This window comes from Neomonachus schauinslandi, chromosome 11 (genome assembly GCF_002201575.2).
Source record: "Neomonachus schauinslandi chromosome 11, ASM220157v2, whole genome shotgun sequence".
NCBI lineage: Eukaryota > Metazoa > Chordata > Mammalia > Carnivora > Phocidae > Neomonachus > Neomonachus schauinslandi.
In genome coordinates this window covers 55,209,723-55,236,313 of record NC_058413.1, presented here as the reverse complement: position 1 = coordinate 55,236,313, position 26,591 = coordinate 55,209,723, and the positions used below count along the sequence as shown (strand labels likewise).

Sequence of the window (26,591 nt, the reverse complement as noted above, 5' to 3'; positions counted from 1 at the left end):
GAAAGAGGGAGGGCGAGTTCCCGGCAGCGCGCGCTGACGACAGCAGGTGATTTTTTTCTGCAGCGCGCTTTCTCCCAGCGTCTTGCCTGGATTTTTTCCCCCCGCCGAGCAGTAGATAAGGGTGGGGCCGCTTCCCTGCAGCAGAGACGGCAGCGGCAGTGGCTGCAGCATCATTGGGAGCAGCGGCTGTAGCAATGCTCGGTCTCCGCTGGAGGTGATCGCCTCCGAGCCCTGCTAGGTGGCTGGCTGCGACGGGACGCCTCGGAGAGGAAGAATAGAGCCTCGTCCGTGGCCCCTGAGGCCACCCTTCTCGGCCCTTCCTCTACGCCATGGCTTAAGCCCGCAGCCACCTCGCCTCGCGTCGCCTCGCTTGGCCGGGGTCTGCGCGCCGCCGCCGCAGCAGGGAGGGGCGCGACCCAGACGCCCTCGCCCGGGGACTCCGGGACGCCGTGTGGCTCACCCATCGGTGCCCGCAGCAGACTGCGCTCCCAAGACCTTTGCAGGCGGCTCCCGGAGGCGTTTGCAGCCGGTAATCGGGGGACTTTACGGACTTTATCTCAGTGATAGCTTGACCTTCCTGGGTGCTCCCTGAGAGAGGAGAGCGAGGTAGCTCAGGCCACCAAGGGAAAAACAGTGGGAACCAGTTTGGTCCAGGGCCGAGGGACTGAAGTAAGATTAGAGACTTGCTTTAGAATCACAAAAAGGAGGGAAGGCCAGCTTTGCAGCTAGCATCATGGCGTGGCCGTGCATCACGCGGGCCTGCTGCATCGCCCGCTTCTGGAACCAGCTGGACAAGGCTGACATCGCCGTGCCGCTGGTTTTCACCAAGTACTCGGAGGCCACCGAGGCCCCGAGCGCCCCGCCGCAGCCGCCGCCGCCGCCGCAGCCTCAGCAGCAGGCGCAGCCGGCGCACGCGCCCCCCTCGGCGCGGGCGGTCGCCATAGAGACGCAGCCGGCCCAGGGCGAGTTGGATGCAGTTGCCCGGGCAACGGGGCCGGCGCCCGGGCCTAGCGGCGAACGCGAGGCGGCGGGTGCCCCCGGCCGGAGCGGGCCCGGCCCCGGCCCCGGCCCGGGCTCCGGCTCCACCTCCAGCGCAGGCCCCGCGGACTCGGTGATGCGTCAGGACTACCGCGCCTGGAAGGTGCAGCGGCCCGAGCCGAGCTGCCGGCCGCGCAGCGAGTACCAGCCTTCCGACGCGCCCTTCGAGCGCGAGACCCAGTACCAGAAGGACTTCCGCGCCTGGCCGCTGCCGCGCCGCGGGGACCACCCGTGGATCCCCAAGCCCGTGCAGATCTCCGCGTCCTCCCAGACTTCGGGGCCGATTCTCGGGGCGTCCAAGCGCCGGCCGCAGAGCCAGGAGCGCTGGCCGGCGCAGGCCGCCGCGGAGGCCGCGGAGCAGGAGGCGACCCCTGGCGGAGCGGGTGGCCCCGCAGCCGGAAAGCCCTCCGGTGCGGACGAGCGCGACACACGCAAGAAGCCCGGGCCCGCCTGGATGCTGCGTCGCGCCGAGGGACAGGCGCCGGAGCAGATGCCGCTGCCCGCAGCGCAGGCCCCGGTCCAGGCCGCGGGCCCCGAGGCTGGCAAGGGGCGTGCAGCGGCGGACGCCCTCAACAGGCAAATCCGCGAGGAGGTGGCGAGTGCGGCGGGCAGCTCCTACAGGTGAGACGCGGGCCGCCGCTCAGGCGACGGGGCAGGTGACCCTTACTCTTTTGCGGACGCCGCCCGGGGCTCATTCTCCGCACCGCAGGCCTCACAGGCAGCCCTTCCCCTTCCAGACCACACCCTCTCCTCGGCCGCATCCCAGACACCCTTCCAGGGCTGACTCCTTTCTGCTCTTTCTCAAGTGAATGCTGTTAGTACTTTCTATTCCGGCCTGCCCAGGTCTTTCCCTTTACCATTTTGGCCACGTTCCCCCATCCCCGCCCCACCTCAGATCCCTGCCTGCTCAACAGAGACCCTTTTGCAGTTTCTTCACAGGCGGTGCCATTCCGCCCCACCCACTTCTCCAGCGGCATCAGCCTGGACGCTGCCCCTCGCTGGCTCAGCTGTGGCCCAGGGCCATGGTGCTTTCCGCAGGGCCCCGTCCTCCTAGAAGAATGCTTTCCCAGTGGCCAATCCCCTCCTCCCTAGCCCAGTTCACTTGGCCTTTCATTCTTCCCTCCCTCTCTCAGTCCCCGGGAGACATCCAAGCACCACACCCTTTTCTTGATTCCCTGCAGGGCTCTTCTAGATCACCCTCCTTCTACCATCAGGCTTTGAAGTCAGATTTCTTCCTCCTTTTAGTAGCTGTGACACACTGAGCACTGTTCTTAACCTTTCTGGGCCTAAGGTTCTTAGGTGTAAGATGCAATTGGTAATAGATCGTTCTCTTAGAATTGCTCGTTCATTTATTAATTAAATATTAATATTTAACATATTTTGAGCACCTACTTTATGTCAGACACTGCACTAGACATTGTGAGAATTACAATGAGATGGCCAAGGAGAATTATGTCTGGCACATAGTAGGTGATGAGAATGTCTTACTGCCATTACAATCTTGTGCATGATGCCTCATTATTCTGATGTCCACTTCCTAGATACCTCCAGCTTTCTCCCCTATTAATGCATTTCCTTTTTCCTTTCCCTTTATGTTCTCCAGTTGTGTTGCTCATTCTTTTACCACCAAGAACCCCCTCTTTAGCACATTTAAATTCCTTGTAAATGAATGGCTTCAAGAAAGTGCATATCCATTTTCTCTCTCTCTCTCCCTCCCTCCTTATCTTTCTCCCTCCCTCCCTCTTCCCTTCCCTCTCTCTCTCTCCATCCTTCTAGAATTCTCCCTGTGCTGCAGCCTCAGCCCTTCCAACTTGCTTTCTCACCCTTTGTACATCCAATATATATTTCTGAATGCTTAGCTTTCCATCCTCCCTTTATGTTCCAACCCAGATCAAGCAACTAAGAGATCTCATTTGACTCTGAATGTGTAACATTGGGCTTTAGGATCTCTGGGGAAACAGATGTGCAAGATGAATAATTGAGCTAGAGGGTTTCAAAATGTGGCTTATGGGGTCCTTCGTCAATGCCACAGCTGGTTGCCTCCTTCCTGCAGGAGACTGTGGTTGGGAGGACTGCTGAGTTAGTGTCTTTTGCCAAGACCCTGTATGTAGCCTCATATCAGACTGATGTCTTTCTCCAGTGAACGTAACAACCACTCCCTCATATGCTGAAGGAAGCATAACAGAGATAGATATCCTCTCTTTTTAAGACAAAATTCATCTCTCTCCCAGGTTTTAACTCTGGAAAGCATTTCCCAATGAGAAGGGGCAGCTAACATTTGGCTCCTACTCCACCTTCCCAAATTCCACCTCTCACTTGGCATTTCTCTCTTGGTTTATTGTTATCACGACCACAGTGGTCCCCTAGGAGTGCACTACTTTTTTTATGGCTTTGGGTCGGGCAAGATCCTTTTCGTTGGTTCATAGCCATCAGGAGCAGCATTTGCACAATATCTTTATGCTACTACCAAGGGAGGACCAAAAAGAAAAGAAGGAAGCAAATAAGCAAGGGGCATAAAAAACAAAGCCAAGATGTAGTTTTGTGATTCTGCCATGGCTTTCTTGTTTCCTAGGCAGGCCCTACTTCATTCCCAGAGAACCCTAAGATTGGCCTAACATCACAGATTTCTGATCTGGCCTCCTCATCTTCCTACTCTCATTCTACTACCCCGTGGCAGGTGGAACCTTAACACCCACCATGCAGGAAACTACCCCTCCTCACCTCCAGAGAGTCAATGCCAATCAAGAGAGATCCCAAATTCTCAAATCTCCTTTGGTGATCCTACTCAGTTTATGTTTCCAAGTCAGTAGGACTTGCTTTGTCCGTGAAAAATTGGCTAGACAGTCAGGGGATGACCTAACCTTCAGATACAACCCACTCCGAATTTATGGGCTTGCACCTTTGTTCTATATGGCCTCTTCCCCCAAAACGCCACCTTCACTGTACAGTAAGCATGTCAGACTTTACAGTTAGTATTATACTCATACTGCAAGTGATGGGATTGAATGGGGGAAGGCTCTGCTGTTGCAGCTGGCGAGAATGACTATTTTTAATGACTATCAGAACTCCACCAACCTGTCAAAAAAAAAAAATCTCTGAGCACCTCAAAAGAATTTTTTTTCTCATTTGGGTCTTCTGTAAAATTTAATTATGAATGTGACTTTGGGGCCAGCAGTTCCATTTTGCTGTGTAATCTAAAGGGTTTGGAAGCATTAAGAGAATGAGTGTTGCTAAGAGACATCAATTTCCTTAATGGACAATTTAAGTGCATGACAAAGTTGATGAGAAATTTAACATTGTTTTTTGTTTCAGAAGAAAAATTAACCAATAATAGGGAAATGCACTTTGGGTGAAAGTAGACATGAAGAAATAAGATAATCAATTAATCAAATATCACATAAAGAAAAAAAAATGGGGGTGCCTGGGTGGCTCAGTCATTAAGTGACTGCCTTTGGCTCAGGTCGTGATCCCAGGGTCCTGGGATCGAGCCCCGTATCTGGCTCCCTGCTCGGCGGGAAGCCTGCTTCTCCCTCTCCCACTCCCCCTGCTTGTGTTCCCTCTCTCGCTGTGTCTCTCTCTGTCCAATAAATAAATAAAATCTTTAAAAAAACGAAAAAAAGAAAAAAGAAAAAAGAAAAAAATGCCTGGGAACTGTAGGCTTATCTGGAACATTGAATTTCCTTTCCTATTGTCTCATATTCTTTTCCTTGCTATGATTCCAAATATCTCCTGAATCTAAGTATGCCCCATGGCTGGCATAGATGAGTCTTACATTGCCTTGTTAGAGGCCAGGTTGGGTTCCATTTCAAAGATAATTTGATTTACAAACCCTTTTCTTCTGCCACTCTGCATAAATCATGGTGGCTTACACCATGGTGACTGGTTCATCTCATGGGCTTTCCAAGTGACATCTGTCACATGACATCAATGCAAGCAGTTGGCTTAAATAGAGAAAGGACACATAATCCATCAGCTTAACATATTGGTATATAATGTAAAATATACAGTCAGCATGCAGAGACATATACATACTCATTAGTTTTTCTCCTACAATATACAGTCAGTACATAATATCAAATGTCCTTTGACACTATGATTTTGAGAAACCTTCCCAATTCAACAGTTCATCTAATTCATAACATATCCACACTGGCTTGGGATTTTTGCTTTAAGTGCTATCTCAGATATCTTTCATTATTCACCATCATGAAATTGATTAATTTTTATTACATTCATTTTACATAGGTGATGTTATAAAATTGAGAAGCATGTCTCTGTTACCACTTTTAATGTTAAGGATGGATTTTGCTGGGCAGCCATTTGTGACTTTAGACCTAGCATTCTCAATTAGAAAAGAGATGAGTCATGACGAGGGGATTAAAATTCCCCTCTCAGTCAGTCCCATTGCCCTAGCCATCAGTTAATAGGGATAGGTGGGGTGGCAGATGCTCCCCATAGAAATGCTAATGAGAAACTTCCCCTGGAAGAAATCAGCTGAGGCACCAGGAGGTAGAATTAATAAACCAGAGGCAAAATACTTGACAAATGAGAGCAGTAACAAGGAAATCGGAAAGAAAAGGAGCCTTTCGTGTCTGCCCTACAGTCTTCCATGAAGGTTAGAGAAAGCCCCGTCTGATGTGGGTGGCTTCTGCTGGCAAAACTGCCCTATGCTTCTAGGGCAACCGCCCACTTCCCTAATTTCTTCCTGGGCAAGTCTCAGCAATACTTCAAGGCCAATCTCAGATACTGAATCTTTAAGGATACCTTCTAGGTTCTGCCATTCAGAACTAATTTTTCTTGTATTCCCTTTTTATATTCTGTGCACTCCCATTGTCTGCTTGACTATAAGATACTTTTGTCTGTATCTGCCTCCTCCACCGGATCACAAACACTGGAAGAGAAGGGCTGTATTTTGTTCATCTCTATACCTCTCACAGCGTAACATTGTGCGCAGGTGCCATATAAGCTTGCAGAATCCAGTAGAATTTTTAAAGTTTGGTGAAAATTTTATTCACCTACACATTGATTCATTTCATTCAGTTTAATTTGTTGGATTTATTTCAGAAAATGACCACCAAGCCCCTGCTGTGTATCAGATAGGATGCTGGGGATACCAGATGAATAAGTTATAACCTTTATATAAGGAAGTTATGCCTGCCTTAATCAAGATAAAGTCCAGTCTCTACTAGAGTAGTCCTAAAAGTAAATGTTCAAATGAGGACAGGCAGCAAACCTTCACCCAGGGCAATGATCCTCCACCTTGACTGCTCATTGAAATCACCGGAGAGCTTTAAAAATGCTGATGCATATGTGCCTTGCCCAGAAATTCTGTTTTACAGTCAACAAAACAAAGAGGCAACCCACAGAATGGGAGAAGATATTTGCAAATGACACTACAGATAAAGGGCTGGTATCCAAGATCTATAAAGAACTTCTCAAACTCAACACGCAAAAAACAAATAATCAAGTCAAAAAGTGGGCAGTAGAGATGAACAGACACTTCTCTGAAGAAGACATACAAATGGCTAACAGACACATGAAAAAGTGTTCATCATCATTAGCCATCAGGGAAATCCAAATCAAAACCACACTGAGATACCACCTTACACCAGTTAGAATGGCCAAAATGGACAGGGAAAGAAACAACAAATGTTGGAGAGGTTGTGGAGAAAGGGGAACCCTCTTACACTGTTGGTGGGAATATGAGTTGGTACAGCCACTTTGGAAAACAGTGTGGAGGTTCCTCAAAAATTTAAAAATAGAGCTACCCTATGACCCAGCAATTGCATTCCTGGGTATTTACCCCAAAGACACAGATGTAGTGAAAAGAAGGGCCATGTGCACCTCAATGTTCATAGCAGCAATGTCCGCAATAGCCAAACTGTGGAAAGAGCCGAGATGCCCTTCAACAGATGAATGGATAAAGAAGATGTGGTCCATATATACAATGGAATATTACTCAGCCATCAGAAAAGATGAATACCCAACTTTTACATCAACATGGATAGGACTGGAGGAGATTATGCTAAGCGAAATAAGTCAAGCAGAGAAAGTCAGTTATCATATGGTTTCACTTATTTGTGGAACATAAGGAATAGCATGGAGGACATTAGGAGAAGGAAGGGAAAAATGGGCGGGGGGGATTGGAGGGAGAGATGAACCATGAGAGACTATGGACTCTGAGAAACAAATAGGGTTTTAGAGGGGAGGAGGGAGGGGGGATTGGTTAGCCCGGTGATGGGTATTAAGGAGGGCACGTACTGCATGGAGCACTGGGTGTTATACGAAAACAATGGATCGTGGATCACTACATCAAAAACTAATGATGTATTGTATGGTGACTAACATAATAAAATTAAAAACTACAAAAAAAAAAAAAGAAATTCTGTTTTAATTGGTCTGGGATGTGGCCTGAGCATCTGAATATTTCAAAAATGGTCTCAGGCGATTCTCATGTGCAATTCAGGTTATGACCTACTTCCCTAAGGCAAGGGTTCTCAAAATTTAGTACACCCAAGAATCATCTGGCAAGTTTTCTAAAATGCAGATTCCTGGGCCTCATCCTCAGGCATACTGATTCAGTAGGTTTAAAGTAGAGCCTAAGAAACTACATTTTAACATGCAGTCTACGTAATTTTGATGCAGGCGAAGTTCAAGCTTTACTTGGGAAAATACTGCTTGGAGAAATTGTCCTTACGTTATTGAGTTTTCTTTTATACAAAACCAGTGTTGGTTGCCATTTATTTAAGTCTTTTATGTGCTTCACTTACATTTTGTAATTTTCTGCACAAGAGTCTCTCTCTCCATCTCTCTCTCTCTCTCTCTCTCACACACACACACACACACACACACGCATTTTTAAGTTATATTGTTCTATATTTAAATCTCTAGTAGTCTAACTGGATGTTAACTTTAGGTATGGAATGAGGTAGGGATCCAATTTTCTTTTTTGTCTTATGGAAACTTTTATCCTTAAAATGCAACTTTTCCTCACTAATATCTCCACGAATCTCCTCTAACACATAAGGGTCACATATGCTTGGATGTATTTCTGGGATATCTGTTCTATTCCGTTATTCTGAGTTAATGCCACACTATCATCTTTTCTTTTTGTCTAAAGTATTTCCAATTATTTTTCCTATTGTGAGGAGTATATTTTATTACATTTTCTAATGGTTTGTTGCTCATATGTATTAATTTTTGGATGTTGATCTTGTATTAAGCAATCTTATCACACTCACTAATTAGTTTTGTCTGCAGACTCCCTTGGACTATCTGTGGTTTTTAGCAAATACCAATTTATTGTCTTCCTTTCCAATATTTATAAATCTTTTTTGTGTATGTGTACTGCTGCATTGGTGAGGACATAGGGTATAGTTTTGATAGTAGGTGATAACAGGCATCTTTGTCTTGGGATGTGGAAATGCTTCTTAAGTTTTATCATTAAGCCTGAGGTTTTTTCTGTATTTCTATGAGATAGCTTCATATCAGGTTAAGAAACTTCTCTTTATCCTGGTTTACTAAGGGTTTCTAAAAATGTGGGTGGGTATTGAATTTTGTTGAATGCTTTTTCTGCATCAACGGAGATGATCATATGGTTTTTCTTTTTGAATCTGTTAATAGAGTATTCTGATATTGAACCATCTTTGCATTCCTGAGATAAACCTTTTACTTGTATAAAAGTATATTTTATGATGTTGAATTTGGTTTGCTATTTTTTATTTGAAATGTTTGCATATATATTTATATCATCCCCAAAGAAGGAGTAGAGAAAATTAGCCATCAGAGGATGGAGCCCTGACGGATGCAAGTATTTGGGGGGTACTGACAGCAGAAGGAATAGCCATGAAAAAAACAAAGAAGGAATGATCAGAGGAGGAAATCAGAACAGAGACATATCACAGAAACCACACCGAATACCTAACTCAGCAATGCCTTATGCCTCTTTGGAATTTTTTGCTGAGGAATTAGTGTACAAAGCATTTTGCTAGATCATTGGTTGACCTTGTGCAGTTAACTCTCAGAGATATAATGTTGACTGAGACTAACCCACAATGAGGAAAGGAGATAAGATACAGGCAGTTCTTGGTTGCTCTCTTAGGGGGGAAAAAAGAGGCACCTACTGCATATATTAACTTTAAAAAATAAGTCAAGCCAGTGATAGTTCTAAATCTGTAATCACTTAAGAATCGCTCAGTTTCCCAGACACAACACTAAAATACACCAGTAAATGTCCACTAAGATTAAAAAGCTATCTCTATCATCAGTGCAGCTTTGGCTTTACAAATTATATCAGTTGTATAAATGTAGATGGGTGAGCTTCTAATTCTCTACTGAATGAAGAAAACTGCAAGATGAGCCTCAACCAACAAACTAAAAATTCTCTTGATGTTCACTAAAAATGCTAGTTTTCACCCTTTAAAATAATAATAGTAGCTAATTGAGTGCCTACTATGTGCCTGGCAGGCTGCTAGAAATCTTAGATGCATTTTCTCCTACAATCTTTATAGTGGCCCAGCAGAAATGGTACTATTATTTCCCTGTTAGAGCTTAGGACCCACAGGGCCTCTTATTTGCCCTTTAGGTTTTTAGATTCTGAAGGCAGACTTTGTCTAATGCTATTTCTCAATACATGCCATGTCCTCCATGTCATATTAACGTGTATTGTCTCAACTCAGTTTTAATCCAGTAAACATTGATTAGTGTCTACTCTGTACCAGGCTCATTCCTACAATGACAAAGCAGTCTTGCTCTTGAAAGGCTTATGTGTATTAGGCAGAGACAAGTGTGCTGAAAAGTACCCTAATAAAAATTCTGTGCAGGGTATGGTGGGGCACAGAGGAGAGAGAGAGTTTAAGTCTACTTAATTTGAGGGCTGTCAACCAAAGGGTTCAGGAGAGAGGGGGAAGGAATCAATTTGAGTAAATGTATGAGAAGATAAATCGTAAGCAGTTCTGTGTGGGCAGCATTTAGAGGTTTCATGGGATGACAATAGAATGGTGAAGGGTAGACCAGGTGGGTAGGCCGGGCCGGCTCCTTTGTCCTATAAGCAAAGAGAAGAAGCAGGATTAGGTTTTGGATTTTGGAAAAGGTGACTTTGACAGTGGTGGGAAGAATGGATTGGGGGCATGGAGTTCAGGAAGAAGCTGTAGACTGGGTGAGAGATGACGAAGACCTCCAGGAAGGAAAGAAAGTAACCAAGCACTGACTGTATAGGATACAATAATGTTGTGGCTAATTGAAAGCAGGTCCAAAGGCAAAGAGAAGAATCTAGAATGTTTCCCAGATTTTATGCTTTGGATGTCTGGGGAAACAGTCATTCACTGAGCTAGATAAACACAGTTTTGAGCCAATTGAATTTGAGGTGTTTTTTGCAAGGTTGACATGGAGATGTTCAGTAGAAAATGAAAATAGAAAATAGAAATCTGCCCTGCTGGTAAGGGTGTAAACTGGTACAATCACTTTCATAAAACTCTTCAGCATTATCTACTCAAGTTAAACATATGTTTTACTCTCAGACCCAGTATCTGTCCCCTTGAATATATACCCAACAGAAACGAGGGCAAAAGAATTGTACAAGAATGTACAGAGCAGCTTTATTAATAATAGCTAAAAAGAAAAAAAAACCCAAGTGTCCATCAACAACAGGATAAATTGTGGTATATTCATATAGTGGAATATCATATGGCAGGGTACGGCAGGGAGAATAATGCTCCTCCCCAACCCCCCACCCAAGGATGTCCACATCCCAACTCCTGGAACATGGGAGTATGCCATGTTACAGAGCACAAGGGACTTTACAGGTGTCATTAAGTTAAGCATCTTGAGGTGGGGTGAGTATCCTGGATTATGGGCCCACTGTAATCACAGAAATCTTTATAAGTGAAAGGGTCAGTGTCACAGTGATGCTATGTGATAAAGACTCGGCCAGACATTGCTGGCTTAGAAGATGGAAAAGGGGACATGAGCCAAGGAAAGCAGGCAGCTGTTAAGAAACTGGAAAAGGCAAAGAAATGGCTTCTCTCCTAGAGCCTTCAGAAGGAACACCTTGCTTCTGATGACACCTTGATTTTTCTCCAGTGAGACCCATTACAGACTTTTTAACTTAGAACTAGAAGATAATACATTTGCATTGTTTTAAGCCACTTGGCTTGTGGTAATTCATTTCAGCAGCTACAGGGAACTAATACACAGAGTTTCTCAATCTTGGCACTACTGACATTTTGGGCTGGATGATTCTTTGTTGTGAGGCGCTGTCCTGTGCATTGTGGCATCCTTGGCCTCTATCCACTCCATGCCGTAGCACTTCCCACTGCACCCTCACCCTTGCTGAATTGTGATCAACAAAAATGTTTCCAGACATTGCCAAAAGACTCCTGCAGGAGGAAAACTTGCCGCTGGTGAGAACCACTGTTGTATGAAAAGTAAAATCACTGCAGTACTCTATAATATGGATATATCCCACAGACATGATGATGAATGAAAGGAACAGATGAAGTACATTTACTGAATGATTCCATTTATATGGATTTCAAAAACAGCTCAAAGGAATTGATGGTGGTGGCAATCAGAATATTGGTGATCTCTGGGGGTGGGGTGAGTAAACTGGTTGAGAAGGAGCATAAGAGAACCTTCCAAGATATTGGAATTGTTCTATATCTTTTTCTGGTTGCTGGTTAGGTGGATCTAGACATGGCAACAATTAAGGTTTATGGACTTTATTTTATGTATGTTATACCTCAACCAAAAATTAAAAAACAAAGTACAAACCAAGTAAGAGAAAAGGCAGAACAGAAAAGATTCGGACATGCACCTGTCAGTGAGGATCAAACCCACAGGCATCAGGGTGGCTGGGGAATAAAGAGGGTGAGAAGAAGAGACTGTTGGGGCCTGGGCCCAAGCAGCACTGACACATCAGGGATAGGCGGAGGAAGAGTCAGTCGAGGATGGGCCGTTGGTGTCCGTATGGAGTGAAAGCTCAGGCCCCTCCTTTGTCCCCACTTCCCACCTCCTCTGCCACCGGCCTCTGTGTTCCCTGCAGGAGCTACCCCACTGTATATAAAACATCCGAGTACTCTTCCCTACCCTCACTGTCCTAGCATAGCCCATTGCCAATGTGTATTTCTTTCCAAACTGAATGAAGAGGCTTCTGCAGGACCATGCCTGGTGTAACCTCTTTTGGTGGGAAAGTTGGGCCCAGGCCCCAAGCCACAAAATGCACCATAAGTGCCTCCTTGAAACACTGCTTTCTCCACCGTGCTGTTCTCTGTGGTCACTGTCTATTTCGTGCAGTGACTTCAAAAAGTTGGCCCATGTCGCGGCATATCCTAAAGGGCATTTTTACAATCTTCTTAGCCCCTAAGAACTGTTCTCTATTAGACCACCATGACAGGCGAAAGATAGGCAATGGCAGAATGGAAAGGAGCATTCTGTTATGAATGTTAGAACAGAAACATAATTGAGTTTCAACCCCACTTACTGAGTATTTACTCGGTGCCAATTGCTTTAACATATCTTTTTATTTAGACTTCATAATGACCTTCTATAATGTCTGTCTTGAAAGATGAACACTAGGGTCAGGGAGGTCTGGGGGCTGATATCACACAACCAGTCAATGGCTGAGGGGGCCCTGGAGCCTGTTTCTCCTCTTCTCAGCCCACTACTGTGTCTTATCTGCGAAACTCAAGCAGACACCTGCCAAGTGCCCCAGTTTGATGCCCTTCCTAGGGGGCTGCTATGCGCCCCCGCCCTTTGTGCTGTCTTTTTGGCTCCCACTCTCCTAAGCCCATGCCATCCTCCTTCACCAGCTTGTTTCTGCAGTGGGAGAGGGTTGCCTGTCTCACTGCTCCTTATCCTGAACTCTCCTCAGATTCCCTTCCCCACCAGAGCAAGGCCCACCACCTCGGGCTGCAGTCAAGGTTTTCCAGGATCTGACCTATCTGGTGTTCTCAGCGTTTTTGCCCACTGCTCCCCACACTCACCTGATGCTTTTTCCTGGGGATTCTCAGTTCTGGTTGTACATTACAATCATGGGGGCCCCAGCAGGTGATCTCGCCAAATCACAGTCTGAGCTGGGCCTTGACAAGCCCTACATGTAACTACGGCTGGATTTTGCTCACAGTTTTCCCTCCTGCCCTCCTCCCATCTTCCTTCTAAATCCCTCCTATCCTTCAGAGCTTTTAGTCCATTGTGAAAGAGGCTTATACTGTAAAAACAGGGAATTAGGTTGGATTTATTTGATCATAATATCATAATAATAATGCAGTGGGCTTAATATTATTTTTATTCCGAGTTCAATGCAGCATCCTTAGAGCATGCAAAGGCTGGGGCTACGGGCTATGAGGATTTAAGGTGCAGAGCACATGGTCTCCGCTCACAGGAGCTTGCTGTCTTGTGAGGCAGGTAACATGGATGCAAGCTTCTAAAGCACCAGACAGGGCCTGCTGAGGGCTAAACTCAGGGACCAGAGATCTCAAGGGCCACAACAAGTGCTGGTTAATTTTGTTGAAAGATTCATGGATGGGATGGTGGGATGAGTCCTTGGAGGTGTCCTGGTGTCCCGTGAAGGATTTGCTGACCATTAAAACTGGGTCGAATCATTTCTCTGTAACTTAAAAATCTATGTGACCTTGAGAAAGTCTTTTGTTTTCTCATCAGTAAAATGGAGATAATTGCACAGTAGTGACTTCAGAATCATGATGAAGATGGGGGGAGATAACACTCTCCCCCAGTGTACACCCATCGTACTAAGTGCTGGCCACATTTATTGTTATCATTGAAAGAATGGAATAGAGTCAGTTACCAATGAAAGTCTTTCAGTTATTCACTCAGCAAACATCTGTCACATCTTGTATCAGGCACTATGCTAGGACCCGGGGATACAGAAATGAATTGCACATATTCCCTCTCCTAAAAAGAGCTCTAGCAAGAGAAACATACTGAGAAAATTATAGTATTAGTAGTATGTGCAATAGTAGAAATATGGACAAGATATTGAGGGGATGTAGAGTAAAGGGGGGGCCTGCCTCAATCTGAGTCATGGACCACTTCCACTTCCTGAAGGAGGTGTACCTGTGCAGTGTGTCAAAAGCGTGGAGTCAGTTCCATTGGGAAGGCAAGAGGTTAGGAGCTAGATATTTCTTCCTGCAGGTCTTTAACAATGAGCTAAGAACAAAAAAGGCCACTTAAGAGTACAATACTTACTAGTAATTTCAGCTCCTCTCAGATGTCTAGCTTTATCTTGGGACTTGTGTTCAAATTCTACTCACCACTTGTTAACTATATGACTTTGGGCAAGTTACTTAACCTCTCTTTTCTGATTTTGTTTCCTCGATGGTAAAATAGAATCAATAATATCTACCTTGCAAAGTTGTTGAAAGACTAAATATTCCTAAAAGACTAAGTTTATGACTTGTGACTCTTTTGCCTATCTTTTTTTTTTTTTTTTAAGATTTTATTTATTTATTTGAGAGAGAGAGTGTGCGCGAGCACACGAGCAGGGGGTGGGGGCAGAGGGAGAGAGAGAAGCAGACCCCCTGCCGAGCTGCAAAATAATCAGGCAGGCAGGGAGGTGGCACATTCCAGGCAGAAGGGACACCTGGAGCATGGAGAGTTAGATATGCATTTGGGGAATCACAGATATTCAGATATGACAAACGTTCCAAGTGTGAGGAGTGACGTAGCAGGAGATGAGTCTGGAAAGGTCTAGAGCAGTGATCGGTAAACTTTCTGTAAAGGGATAGATAATATATATTTTAGGCTCGCCCAGCCCTCATATGTTATATAACAAGAGAGAACAAATTTCCCGGAAGTTTAAGTGTTGAAATTCAAAATATAATAATAATAATTGAATACAATATTTTGTAATATAGGTCTACTAATGAGAAGAATGGATTTTTTTTTAGGGGAATAACATTTGCTGAAATGAGGTTCAAAATTAATGTTCCCCTTCATCATATTTAATTACAAGTATTTATCTACAAAAACCATTCTTAGCTCATGGCTGAACAGAGCCAGGTAGAGGGCTGGATTTGGCTCATGGACTACAGTTTGCCAATCTCTGATCTGTATTATTATTTTTCTTTAAGATTTATTTATTCATTTGAGAGAGAGAGAGAGCATGAAAGCAGGGGGAGGGGCAGATGGAAAGGGAGAGAATCCTCAAGCAGACTCCCTGCTGAGCATGGAGCCCAGCGTGACCCAGGGCTTGATCCCAGGACCCTGAGATCATGACCTGAGCTAAAATCAAGATTGGCCCCTTAACTGACTGAGCCACCCAGGCACCCTCTGATCTATATTATTGAAGACAGAACACCATGCTATCAAGTTTCAGACTTTGTGTTTAAGTGTCAAATAACCTTCTGACCACAGTGCCTGAGAATACTTAGTTTGACTGTTCCTTATTAAGCACATCATTTATTCTTCCCAAGTGACATAGGCACTCTCTTGTTTCCTTACAGCTGAAATGCAACAGGGCACTGATATATGTGTGAGAGAGTCTCTTTGTCCTCATATATAATGGGTGACAACCCATCTCTCATAGCAACCAAGGATACAAGGTACAGGAGTCACCATTGTGAAATAATATCAGTCCCTGGCTGCTATGACCATTTCATTTGGGGTTCTCTTGGGAGCTGGAACAAGCTTTTAAAAAAATAGATAAGGAATAAGTGCTATTACAAGGTGCATGAGGACAGATTCCCTTGCCTAGGATTCGGCACCTAAGAAAAGCACAGAAGAGACCTCGATCATGAGAGGATTGTGGTGACAACCCAAAGAAGCTCTGTTCCAGCATGACTCCAAGGGCTGGCTATGAACTGGAGTCGGTGATTGCAGCTGCTGAGAATCTAATCTTTTCACACCATTCTCTGGGGAGCCTTTTAGTACATCATAATAGTCCCAACCCAAAGTATATTTCTCGGAAGGTGATACTTTATAAATGCTACCTTAATCTCTATCTAGATGGAGGAATTTGGGTAAAGAGCATTACTTTGTTAATAAATCAATTCAATTCAATTCAATTCATATTTGTTGAGTACTTCCTATGAATAAGACACTTAGCTAGGCTCTGGGGAGATGACTGTGAGGTCTGCAGTTTGGCACATCCTGATTTACTCTGTGTCTGTTCCTACTTCAATAATAGGGAGAAGTACGATGATGAAGATGATGATGATGATGATGATGATGATGGAAAAGGGAGGAAGAGGCAGGAGGAGATGATGCAGCGGCAGAAGCATGGATGCTTTTAACTAAGCAAGGTCTTTAGGGCTAGAGGTGATAGAAGAGGGAAGAGTACTGAAGAAAAAGTGAAGAACATAAGGGAAATTAGTAATCACAGCTACTGATCTGATAGCCATGGTGCAGAGGATCAACCAAAAGAATTGGCATCAGATAAACCTCAGCTCAAATCTCAGCCTTTCCATTTAGTACTTATGTAACCCTGGTGAAGTTATTTCAAGTCTCTGAGTCTGAATTTCCTCCTCAAGAAAATGGGGCAATATTATACATGTCATAGGTTGCATGGATATGTACAGTGTTTTATAAATCATTAGGTCCTTGCAGTCGAAATTTTAAATATCAATACTTAAAAATAAGCATGGAATCTGACTGCACACCAGTTTAGACAGATTAGTCACTTGGGACAGGCTCCAAACTAAGTTGGATTATAGCTCTGAACAAGATAGATGCAGTGCACCATGGAGTGAACTGTAGAATGACAGATACGGTGTTAAGCATGCATTCCAATCGCTGATTATTAAATACAATTGTGATGAATTTTAGGCAGGGAAAGTACTAAGTGCTGGGAGGGCATTTAATGGGAGCCCACAGGCCTAACCGAGACTAGGGTTGGAGCTGTCATCTGAGGAAGTGGTATTTGAGCTGAACCCTGGGGGGTGAAGGTGAGCCTTGATACCTGCCCAGCTTGAGCCCCTCCTTCTGGCTTCATTTCCTGGCCTGTCACTAATGAGTTGGCCCAGTCCCCTCTGGAGGACTTCCGGGCTAAGGGACCACATTCCAAGTTCCCCTTAAACACCCAAGCGCACGATGCCAAAGCGCCCTGTCCTGAGGCTTGCAGCAGAGAGCACAGGGCAGAGGACAGAGCACGGCTGTAATGGGCAACTCTGAGGGCATTGAAGTGTTAGCTCGTGGCCAAGGATTTGGTTTCATCCATTTGATACTGCTCTCATTCCCTCCTAAATATCGGACGCTACCTTGTCTGAGAAATCTTCAAAGCACTGTTCTCTTTTCTTTTTTTTTCTGTAGAACTTAAAAAAAAAAAAAACACTACAAAGAATAGCGTAACTCCCATATTCTTGCTACCCAGAATTTTAAAAATTAACATTTTATTTTATTTACTTCCAGTTTTTTGTGTGTGTCAAAACATTATTTTCTTTCATAATAAAGTTGTCCTTGCCCACCTGATCCAGACCCATCCTGCTCTTCCCACTCCCCCCAGGAGGCTGCCCCTCGTGACTTTGGGGTGCATATCTCTTCATCCATAAACTACAAATGGCTTTACTATATGTGTGTATATGTTGATTTATTTTTTATATAGTATTTGATGATTTTTTAAAAGTTTTTTTATGTATTTATTTTTTTAGTAATCTCTATACCCAATGTAGGGCTCAAACTCACGACCTCAAGACCCCAGTCACATGTTCTACCAACTGAGCAAGCCAGGCGCCCCTGTGTTTACTTAGATGACAGCTAACACTATCATTCTGTGACTTTATTTTTTTCACCCAACATCATATATCCTGAAAAAATACAAACGAGCAGGCATAAGCACCCACTTATTTATAGTTCCTTCTTTTTAATGGCCATATAACCTGCCAGCATTGAATATATCACATAATATTTAAATTGCTCTATTTATATTAGGTTTTCTTAATTTTTAACTATCGAAAATGTTGCTGCAATGAGTATCCTTATACATTTCTCTCTTTGAACATATGTAAGAGTTAGAAGGGAAATTGTTGGATCTTAGGTTATATGCATTTTACTAGATATTGGAAAATTGCTCTTTTTACTGGCTGGACTCATTTGTACTTCAATTAATCGTGTAAAAAGTATCCTTTTTTCTTGTAATGTCAGTAGTTAAAATTTTGCCAATTTCATAGTGTGAAAATGGTCATTGTTTAATTCATATTTCCTTGTTTTCCAGTGAAATTCAGAACCTTTCTCTGTGTTTCTCAAAATCTGCAATTCCTCTTCTGTGGGTTGCATGTCCCCACCCCGTGCCTGTAGTCCTATAAGGTGTGATCTCATTTTTATTGACCTACACTGATACTGACAACTAATCTTCTTTTCTGTGGCTTGGCTTTCGCCTCCCTTTACAGGGTCTTTGTCACACGGAAATTCTTCTTTTTAATGTATTCACTATGTTCAGTCCTTGCCTGTGTGGTTTGTGCCTTTTTTTTCTAATTCAGAAAGACTTCCCTCCCAGAGTCTTTTATATTTTCTTCTGATAGTGTCAAGGTTTATTTTTCACATTTAGGTTTATAGTACATCTGGAATGAGTTTTCAGTGATATGAGTGTGAGATAGGAATATATTTCCATGTTCTTCTATGTGGAAAGCCAACGATCCCAAATTTATTTGTTAGACAGGCCATTCCTTTCCACTGACTTAAAAAGTTCCCTCTCTCTGATAGCAAGTCCCCTCACTTGTGTGGGTCCGTTTTTGGGTTCTCTACTTTGTTGCATTGACCTATTTGTCAATTGCTAACAAATACTACACTTAACCTAATTACAATGGCCCTGTGATGTGTTTTGATCACAGGGCAAGTCTCTCTCGGTTGTTCTTTTTTTTTTTTTTTTTTTAAGATTTTATTTATTTATTAGAGATAAATAGAGAGCGAGAGAGGGAACACAAGCAGGGGGAGTGGGAGAGAGAGAAGCAGGCTTCCCGCGGAGCAGGGAGCCCGATGCAGACTCGATCCCAGGACATGACCTGAGCCGAAGGCAGATGCTTAATGACTGAGCCACCCAGGCGCCCCTCTCTTGGTGGTTCTTTTTCAGAATTGTCTTGGTCTTACTTAGACATTTACCCTCCCATATTTATTTTGGACTTCGTTTTCAACTACTACAAAAAATACTGTTGAGATTTTGATTAGACGTGGGTTAAAATTATAGGTTAATCTGAAAATTGACATCTGTGTAACATTGAGTCTTTCCGTGTATAAACAAGATACATCACTCCATTTACTGAGGTCTTCTTTTATATCCTTCAAAAAGTCTTTTTTCTTTGCTCTTTCCTAGATGTTTTCTAGATTCTGTGGCTATTGTGAGTGAGATTTTTTTTGTTACCTTTCCTAATTGGTTGTTGGTGATGTATAAGAACATCATTGAATGCCGTATATTTACCCGGTACCTGTAAACTCGATGAATTCTCTTGTTAATTCTAATATTCTCTTTTCAGAAATTTCTTGGATCTTCTATTTACTGTGATTTTCCTTTGTTCCTTCTTTGGTCCAATTCAGCCTTTTATTGAATTGATTAGATTTTTCTCTTTCCCTTCTGCGTAGAAGTATGCATTCTGTTTCCAGTTTTTTGTTGGGTGGTTGGTTTTGTGGTGGCTATCCTTATTTTTTAATCTGTAGATCTGACTTACAGTTTCAAGTTGGTCAAACTTTACCTCTGATCGCCCCTCCAACTTCCATGTTCTTGTCTTATAGTTTAGCTCAGCTTTGCTTTATAATTTAGAAATAATTAGTAATAACATTTTTATGTCCAATGCTTATTTAGATTTGCCTCAGTATTCAGTAATATTTTGCTCACCACTGCTTTTTGAATCCCACTCTTGCTTTCTGGAAGTCTGCCCTTCATCTGAAATATCTTTATCTCGCCCTCATACTTTAGTGATAGCTAGCTGAGGGAAAAATTCTAGGTAGACATTAGTTTTCTTTTAGCACTGTAAAAATATCACTCCACTATCTTCTGGCCCTGTTGTTGCCTGTGAGGAACCTACTATAATGTAAACTGCTTGGATTAGGACCCAGCACATAATAAAAGTATCCTGAGTATTGTTGGCAGCCGCAGCCGTTGTGGCGGTAGAAATAATACGAACAGCTTTCTGTACATTCTATCTAGTCTTCCCGACTCTGTCCTGTAGGTACTGTGTTATCTGAGGCTCAGAGACGCTGGATGCCTTTCCCACTGTTACACAGCTAATAACTGAAGGCATAATTTACATCCCTGAATAGGCCACCTACAGCCTGTTTCTCCCTCTCCCTAGATCACACTGCCCCTCTTATAATACAATAAGGTTTGGACACTGTTGGAAACCAGAGCCTGGGTGGAGTATTTGCCAAGGCCACCGGTGGGAAACTGGGAGACAAGGGCCTGGGTACTGATGTTCCGCACTTCCAAAACAAGCTGTGGGAGAAAAGCTCGGGACAGTGTAGGATTCTTGGGAGGGACCTCAAATACAGAAAATAAGTTTATAGTCATTCTTATAGTTAAGAATTCTGGTTTTCCAGGGTGTTGAAAATATACACCGTAATATATAGAATCCTCCTAGGGGAGGAGCTGCTTTTGACATCATCCATCCATCCATCCATTCTTGGATTCAACAAAGAAGTCACTCAAATTGCTGGCAAGTGAGTGTTGTTCTTTTTTTTTTTTTTTTTAAGATTTTATTTATTTATTTGACAGAGAGAGACACAGCAAGAGAGGGAACACAAGCAGGGGGAGTGGGGGAGGGAGAAGCAGGCTTCCTGCCGAGCAGGGAGCCTGATGCGGGGCTCGATCCCAGGATCCTGGGATCATGACCTGAGCCGAAGGCAGACGCTTAACGACTGAGCCACCCAGGCACCCAAAGTGAGTGTTGTTCTGACATAAATGTTGGCTGGTATTTTTGTTTGTATTGAGGAGAAGGTGAAAGGGAAGCAGTGAGGGTGCCTGAAGACATGTCTAGCTTCACGCATTAACGAATGCTGTGAGCTCCTTTGCTCCAGCCGATAAGCATTTTGAGTACCGGAAAAAATATTTCCTCCATTTTTTTTGTGCTGCCCACAACGTAACAGCTACAGGTCTAACACACTTTTACGTGTAATCTGCATCATTAACATTGAACCCCATTACTTTCTCAAGTCTGAACAGCCAAGAAAACAATAAGCCTAGTGTTGGTTTGCTGCATTTGCTGATTTCCGTGGTGTCAGAGGCTGATTTCAAGCTGCCCACGCACCGCTCCCTACCACGGAGCCGCCAGAATGTGGCGTTCCCGTCCAGTGGGTACAATGAAGACCTAAGTCATCTCAAGAGCATAGATGATAGTAACATGTGGTAAAATAATTAGAAAGTGATGTTTTGAGCATTTTTACCTTTATCTTTTGATACAGTTTGTTTACTTTATATTTATGTAATTAATTTTTTTATAATGGCTCTGCTTAACCACTGGCTCAGAAAATTGAGTATATGGCTCTGTCAGGACAGTATGAGCCGGCTCCAGCACCCTGCTCACATCTAACATAGATATGGAAATCAGAAGGGCTGAGAAATCTTCCAAAAGACTGATGTTTGAGCAGGGTTCTGAGGGTTGAGTAGAAGTCTGCTGCGTAAACTGGAGGGAGGCATCTCAGGCGGATGGAACAGAGTGAGGGAGGGTAGATCCCAGGGCTTCTGAGGAAAATGGGTGGAAAGTAGGGAAAGGCCAGAGAAGTAGGACAGAGCTCATTCATGAAGGGTCTTGTGCACCCTTATCCTGAAAGCTCCAGGGAACCACTGAAAGAGGTTAAACAGGAGAATGAATGACTGGATTTGCCTTCTCAAGAGACCTGTCCGGCATCTGGGAGGCGAGAGGTTTGGAGAGGGCCAAGGTTGGAAGCAGGGCAGGCCGTGATGCTGTGGTGGTCAGCAAGGTGCCAGGTAGTGGAGGTCAAGTGGTAAAAGGGGAAGTGCATTCCAGAAACCCAAAACAGCATGTGCAAAGGCTTGAGATGTGAGAAACGAAACCAAGCACAGGAAACAGGGAGGCCTGGGTATAGACTTCCTGCCAGGGAATGGCAGGGTTGTGACTGGAAATCTGGGCACTGTTGACACGGGGTCAAGGACTCCTGTGCCAGGGGTGTGTTGGATATAGTCCTGTTTATGGAGTGCACGGGCAGGAAGTGGAGTCAGTGTGCTTCACTCTCTCTGAACCAAACTATTACATAATTGTGATGTCCTTTGGCTTACCTGACTGGGCTTTTGGCAGGTAAGTGTGGTATGAACTAGTCTCTGGGAGACTGATCTTCTAGGTTCTTGTTACTCAAAGTGTGGTCCATGGACCTGCACCATCAGCCTCACTTGGGAGCTAATCAGGTATGCTGAATCTCAGATCCTACCCCGAACATATTGAGTCATACTGCATTTTAACAAGACCTCCTGGGCACTCTACAGTCTAAGAATCTCTGAGTGAGGGCAGGCTTTATCTCCAGTGGCCCACCACCACCTGCATTGGAATCACATGGAGTGCCTATTTAAGGTGCAGATTCCTCAGCCCCATCCCAGACTCCTGGGCCCTGCCCAGAGCTTCTGGATCTGAATTTTTAAGGTTGGGTCCAGAACTGGAAATTTCAGTATGTTTCAGAGATCGCCTTTATGCACATCAACAGTCCACACTCATCCCAAAAAGACTTGGCCCAAATAGTCATGTTTGAATTGGGTCAGAAACACGGAACTCTTTAACCTATCCTGGTAAATTATTTCCTTCCCTTTGTATGTAAAGCACTTTGTACGTCATTGTCTGCCAGATAGTAGGTGCTCAATAAATGTTAGCAATTGGTGTTGTAGTATTTGTTATATTTGAAATGTCATGAGTTCCTTGGCAAGGCCAGAAGCAAGCAGGATCTAGGAAAAGGGGTGTGTGTGTGTTGGGGTGGGGGTGAGCAGAAGGATGCAGGGTACTGGATAACTCAGATGTCCTCTCAGCCTGTTCCCCGCCCAGTGCCAACGACCATCTGCTCTGAACAGCAGCCTGTCTGGGAATCGGGGGTATCCATGGGAACCAGGTTGCCAAGAGGACTCCATGGCCACCAGCCAGAGCGGAGAGTGGAAATCAAGTGGAACCGAAAGTGACAGACTTGTGTGTGTTCAGTGGAGTGGGGGGTGGTCAGCTGTGAGAGCAGGGGTGCAGCCTGAGCACAGCCAGCCTCGAGGCTCGGCGCCCAGAGGAAACCTGCGGACAACTCTGACTCGCAGGGCTGTGCCCAGGAGGGTCACTTGAGGCAGAAGAGTAGTATTTCTCTCTCCCCCTCCCTCCCTCCCCTCTTCTTCCTTCCCTTCCTCCTTCCCTCCCTCCCTCCTTTATTAGGAAATTTAGTTTAAATTCTTTTTTTTTAAGATTTTATTTATTTATTTGACAGAGAGAGACACAGCGAGAGAGGGAACACGGGGCTCGATCCCAGGACCCTGGGATCATGACCTGAGCTGAAGGCAGACACTTAACGACTGAGCCACCCAGGCGCCCCAGGAAATTTAGTTTAAAAAAAAAAGTACAGGGCGCCTGGGTGACTCAGTCATTAAGTGTCTGTCTGCTTCGGCTCAGGTCGCGATCCCAGGGTCCTGGGATCGAGCCCCACATTGGGCTCCCCCTGCTCTGCAGGGAGCCTGCTTCTCCCTCTGCCTCTGCCTGCCACTCCCCCTGCTGTGCTCTCTCTCCCTCTCTGTCAAATAAATAAATAAAATTAAAAAAAAAAGTACAATTTGTGAACAAATAAAAAGGAGAATGTCAGTCGCCTCAAATCCCACCACTCATATGTAGATGCTGTAATTTTGGTGTTAGTTCCTCTTTTTCTCTCTTCATGTTTTTATAAGGTTGAAATCGTGCATTTCCAGCTCTGTGTTTTGCTTTCCAAAAAGTTCTCTTGAATAATTTGGCTTTGAGGAAAAAAGCATGGGATTTAGAGTGAGATGCCACCCTGCATTCACATCCCAGATCTGCCTAATTAAAAATTGATGGCTGAGGCCAAAACGACAAATTGATCCAAAATGGATATTCCTAAATGGATGCGGTGGCACCATCTTAGCTATGGCAGTTCCATTTTAGTTTTTGAATTGGGTATTTTTTATGTATTTAAGCCACTTTGATAAAGCCTGTGCATAAAGAACAAAAAAATACTCCCAACAGGGAGAGAAGAATGAGGAATTGGTTTTGCTTAGATACTTTTGAAAAGAGCATTAGGATTTAAAATGCTGTATTGACCCTAGAATGTGATCTAATGGGGTAGGAAATATATATCTGGATCATATCTCCTTCATTTATTGTGGCCTAGCGCTCTCCTCACCCCAAGAGCACTTGAGGGCAGGTGCCGCATCTCACGTGACCAGTCACATTTGAGGGAAAAGTGAATCTCACCAGCTGAAATGTGCAAACCTGCTGGTGGAACCACGATGCCACTTCAATCAGTGTTTCTCAGAAATTCTCCAAAGTGGTCCCATTTAAGACACTGTGAGTAGCTGAGTTTACTTTAATCGATGTGTTTCCACTCTTTTAAATATTTCTGTCCTTTTAAGTATTTATCTATGAGTCAGTGTTCTGTGTGATGGGATGTGAAATATGTGGGCAAGCAAAATAGAAAGATGGAGCTGCAGGTTGCTTGGTGAGACAGAAGAGAGCACTGGATCAGGAGTCCAGAAAGATTTAGATTCTTCCATTTCCTGCTCCGAAGCCTGCTTCTGTGTGCCCGTGAGCAAACCACAGACTGCCCTTTTAAATGTTTCTGTCCTTTTAAGTGTTTATCTGTGAATCAGGACAGTCTGTTTTCATGGCAAACGAGAAAGCTGGAACTGCCCCTTGTTCCTCTCAGTAAATGCTGTCAGTAAATGCTTTCCTTGCATGATTGAAGGGAGCCTGTGATAACCCAACATTCCACACAATCTGCCATTCGCTTTTACACTTGGCTTGAGAAAAACAACAGAAGTTTGGGAGCAGCGTAAAAATTGACTACAGGGGCCCCTGGGTGGCTCTGTCGTTAAGCGTCTGCCTCGGCTTAGGTCATGATCCCAGGGTCCTGGGATCGAGCCCCCCATCAGGCTCCCTACTCCGCGGGAAGCCTGCTTCTCCCTCTCCCACTCCTGCTGCTTGTGTTCCTGCTCTCGCTGTCTCTGTCTCTCTGTCAAATAAATAAATAAAATCTTTAAAAAAATTTTGACTACAAATTCTAACCCCCAAAGTGAACAAAATCTAAGCTTGACTTTTAAAATTAATTCAACAAATATTTTTTTAAGCACCCACAGTGAACACTATAGTGAGTTAATCTAATAGTTGTTCAGAGAGAAAGCATTTGTCCTCAGGTCACTTCTAGTTGAATATGGGAGACTACTTTAAACATGCAGGTTTTATTTTTATTCTGGCATGGTAACACACCAGATCAAGAGATGATTGCCATTGAAAAGATCATTGATTCTTAAGAGGAGGGGACAGCCTACACCACGCCATGCCAGGCCACGTGGGGAAGCACCAGGGTTGGTCAGGAGGAGGAAGGAGGAAGGGGAAACGTGGGCAAGAGCCTTCATTGTGGTTTTCCCAGGAAGAAGTGGGTCAGGCAGGGGAAGCAGGCTAAGCAGGTGTAGGACTGGCTTGTTTGAATAATTTCAGTGGCCTCTGGGGCACAGGGGCTGTCCAGAGTTGTCTGATGCCTAGTCCTGGAATGATTAGGGCAGGAGGAGAGTGGCCCAAGTGTGAGAGCCCAGTAAAGGCAGTGTTTGGGGTCTGGGCAACGGATGGGTTGGGTTTGCATATGAAAGGCATGTTTACTACCTCTAGGAAGGGCTAGCCCTGGGGTGGGGGTGGGGAGCTGCTTACCCAGATGCCAAAACACCAGAATAGAAAGACTTGCTTAATACAGAGGCAAGGCAGGTGCTTAATTGTAGCATTGTATTAAGGGGAAGGCTGTAAGTAACAAAAAAGAAGCACGCTTTGGGTGTTAAGACGAAGAGATTATTTCAAGAATACTTATTCTGACAAAGGCTTAATGGAAGAAAAGCCTTTCAGCAGTGTGGGGTGGGGAGGTGGGAGGGGGTCCAAGCTCCTACCACTCGTTGGCAAGTTGCCCACCCTAGGCCAATTATTTAAACCCTCTGAATAATGTCTATTCTGTTTCTATCCCAAAGTTGTTATGCAGATCAAGTAAATACCTCAGTGTTTCTCTCACTGTGCACAGTCCATGGACCTGTATGAGAACCGTGGTGTTTGTTTAAAACGCAGCTTCCTGGGGCCCAGAATCAGACTGTGAGGGTGAGGCCCAGGAGGCTGCATTTTAACAAACCCCTCACTCCCACCTGAGGTGATCCTTAGGAACACTGAAGTTAGAGACCAGCCTAGAGAAAACAATGCTAGGCACATTCTAGAATCTAGAGGAGAAAGTACTATGCATATGTAAATATGTATTATTACAACGATAGCTTTCACCCGCCGTCGTCTCTCATACACGTCAACTCCTTAGACAAGAATTATGTTTGGGTTGCCTGCCTCGTGGAACATCTGCCCAGCTACGCGTTAAACACACAACAAAGAGATAGCGCCCAAAGCCCTGCCTCGCGGGGCTCTAGACGTCTGAGCCCCGCCCCCCCC

General features: G+C 44.5%; 1 protein-coding gene across 1 annotated transcript in view; it reads left to right on the top strand.

Annotated features, from left to right (window-relative positions):
• The first annotated feature begins 733 nt into the window (after window positions 1-733).
• The window catches only part of MAP6 (microtubule associated protein 6), a 71,963-nt gene continuing 46,105 nt past the window's right edge, over window positions 734-26,591 (top strand). Inside the window, 1 exon segment of the mRNA XM_021704706.2 lies at window positions 734-1,659. Coding sequence (XP_021560381.2) covers window positions 734-1,659 — 926 coding nt within the window.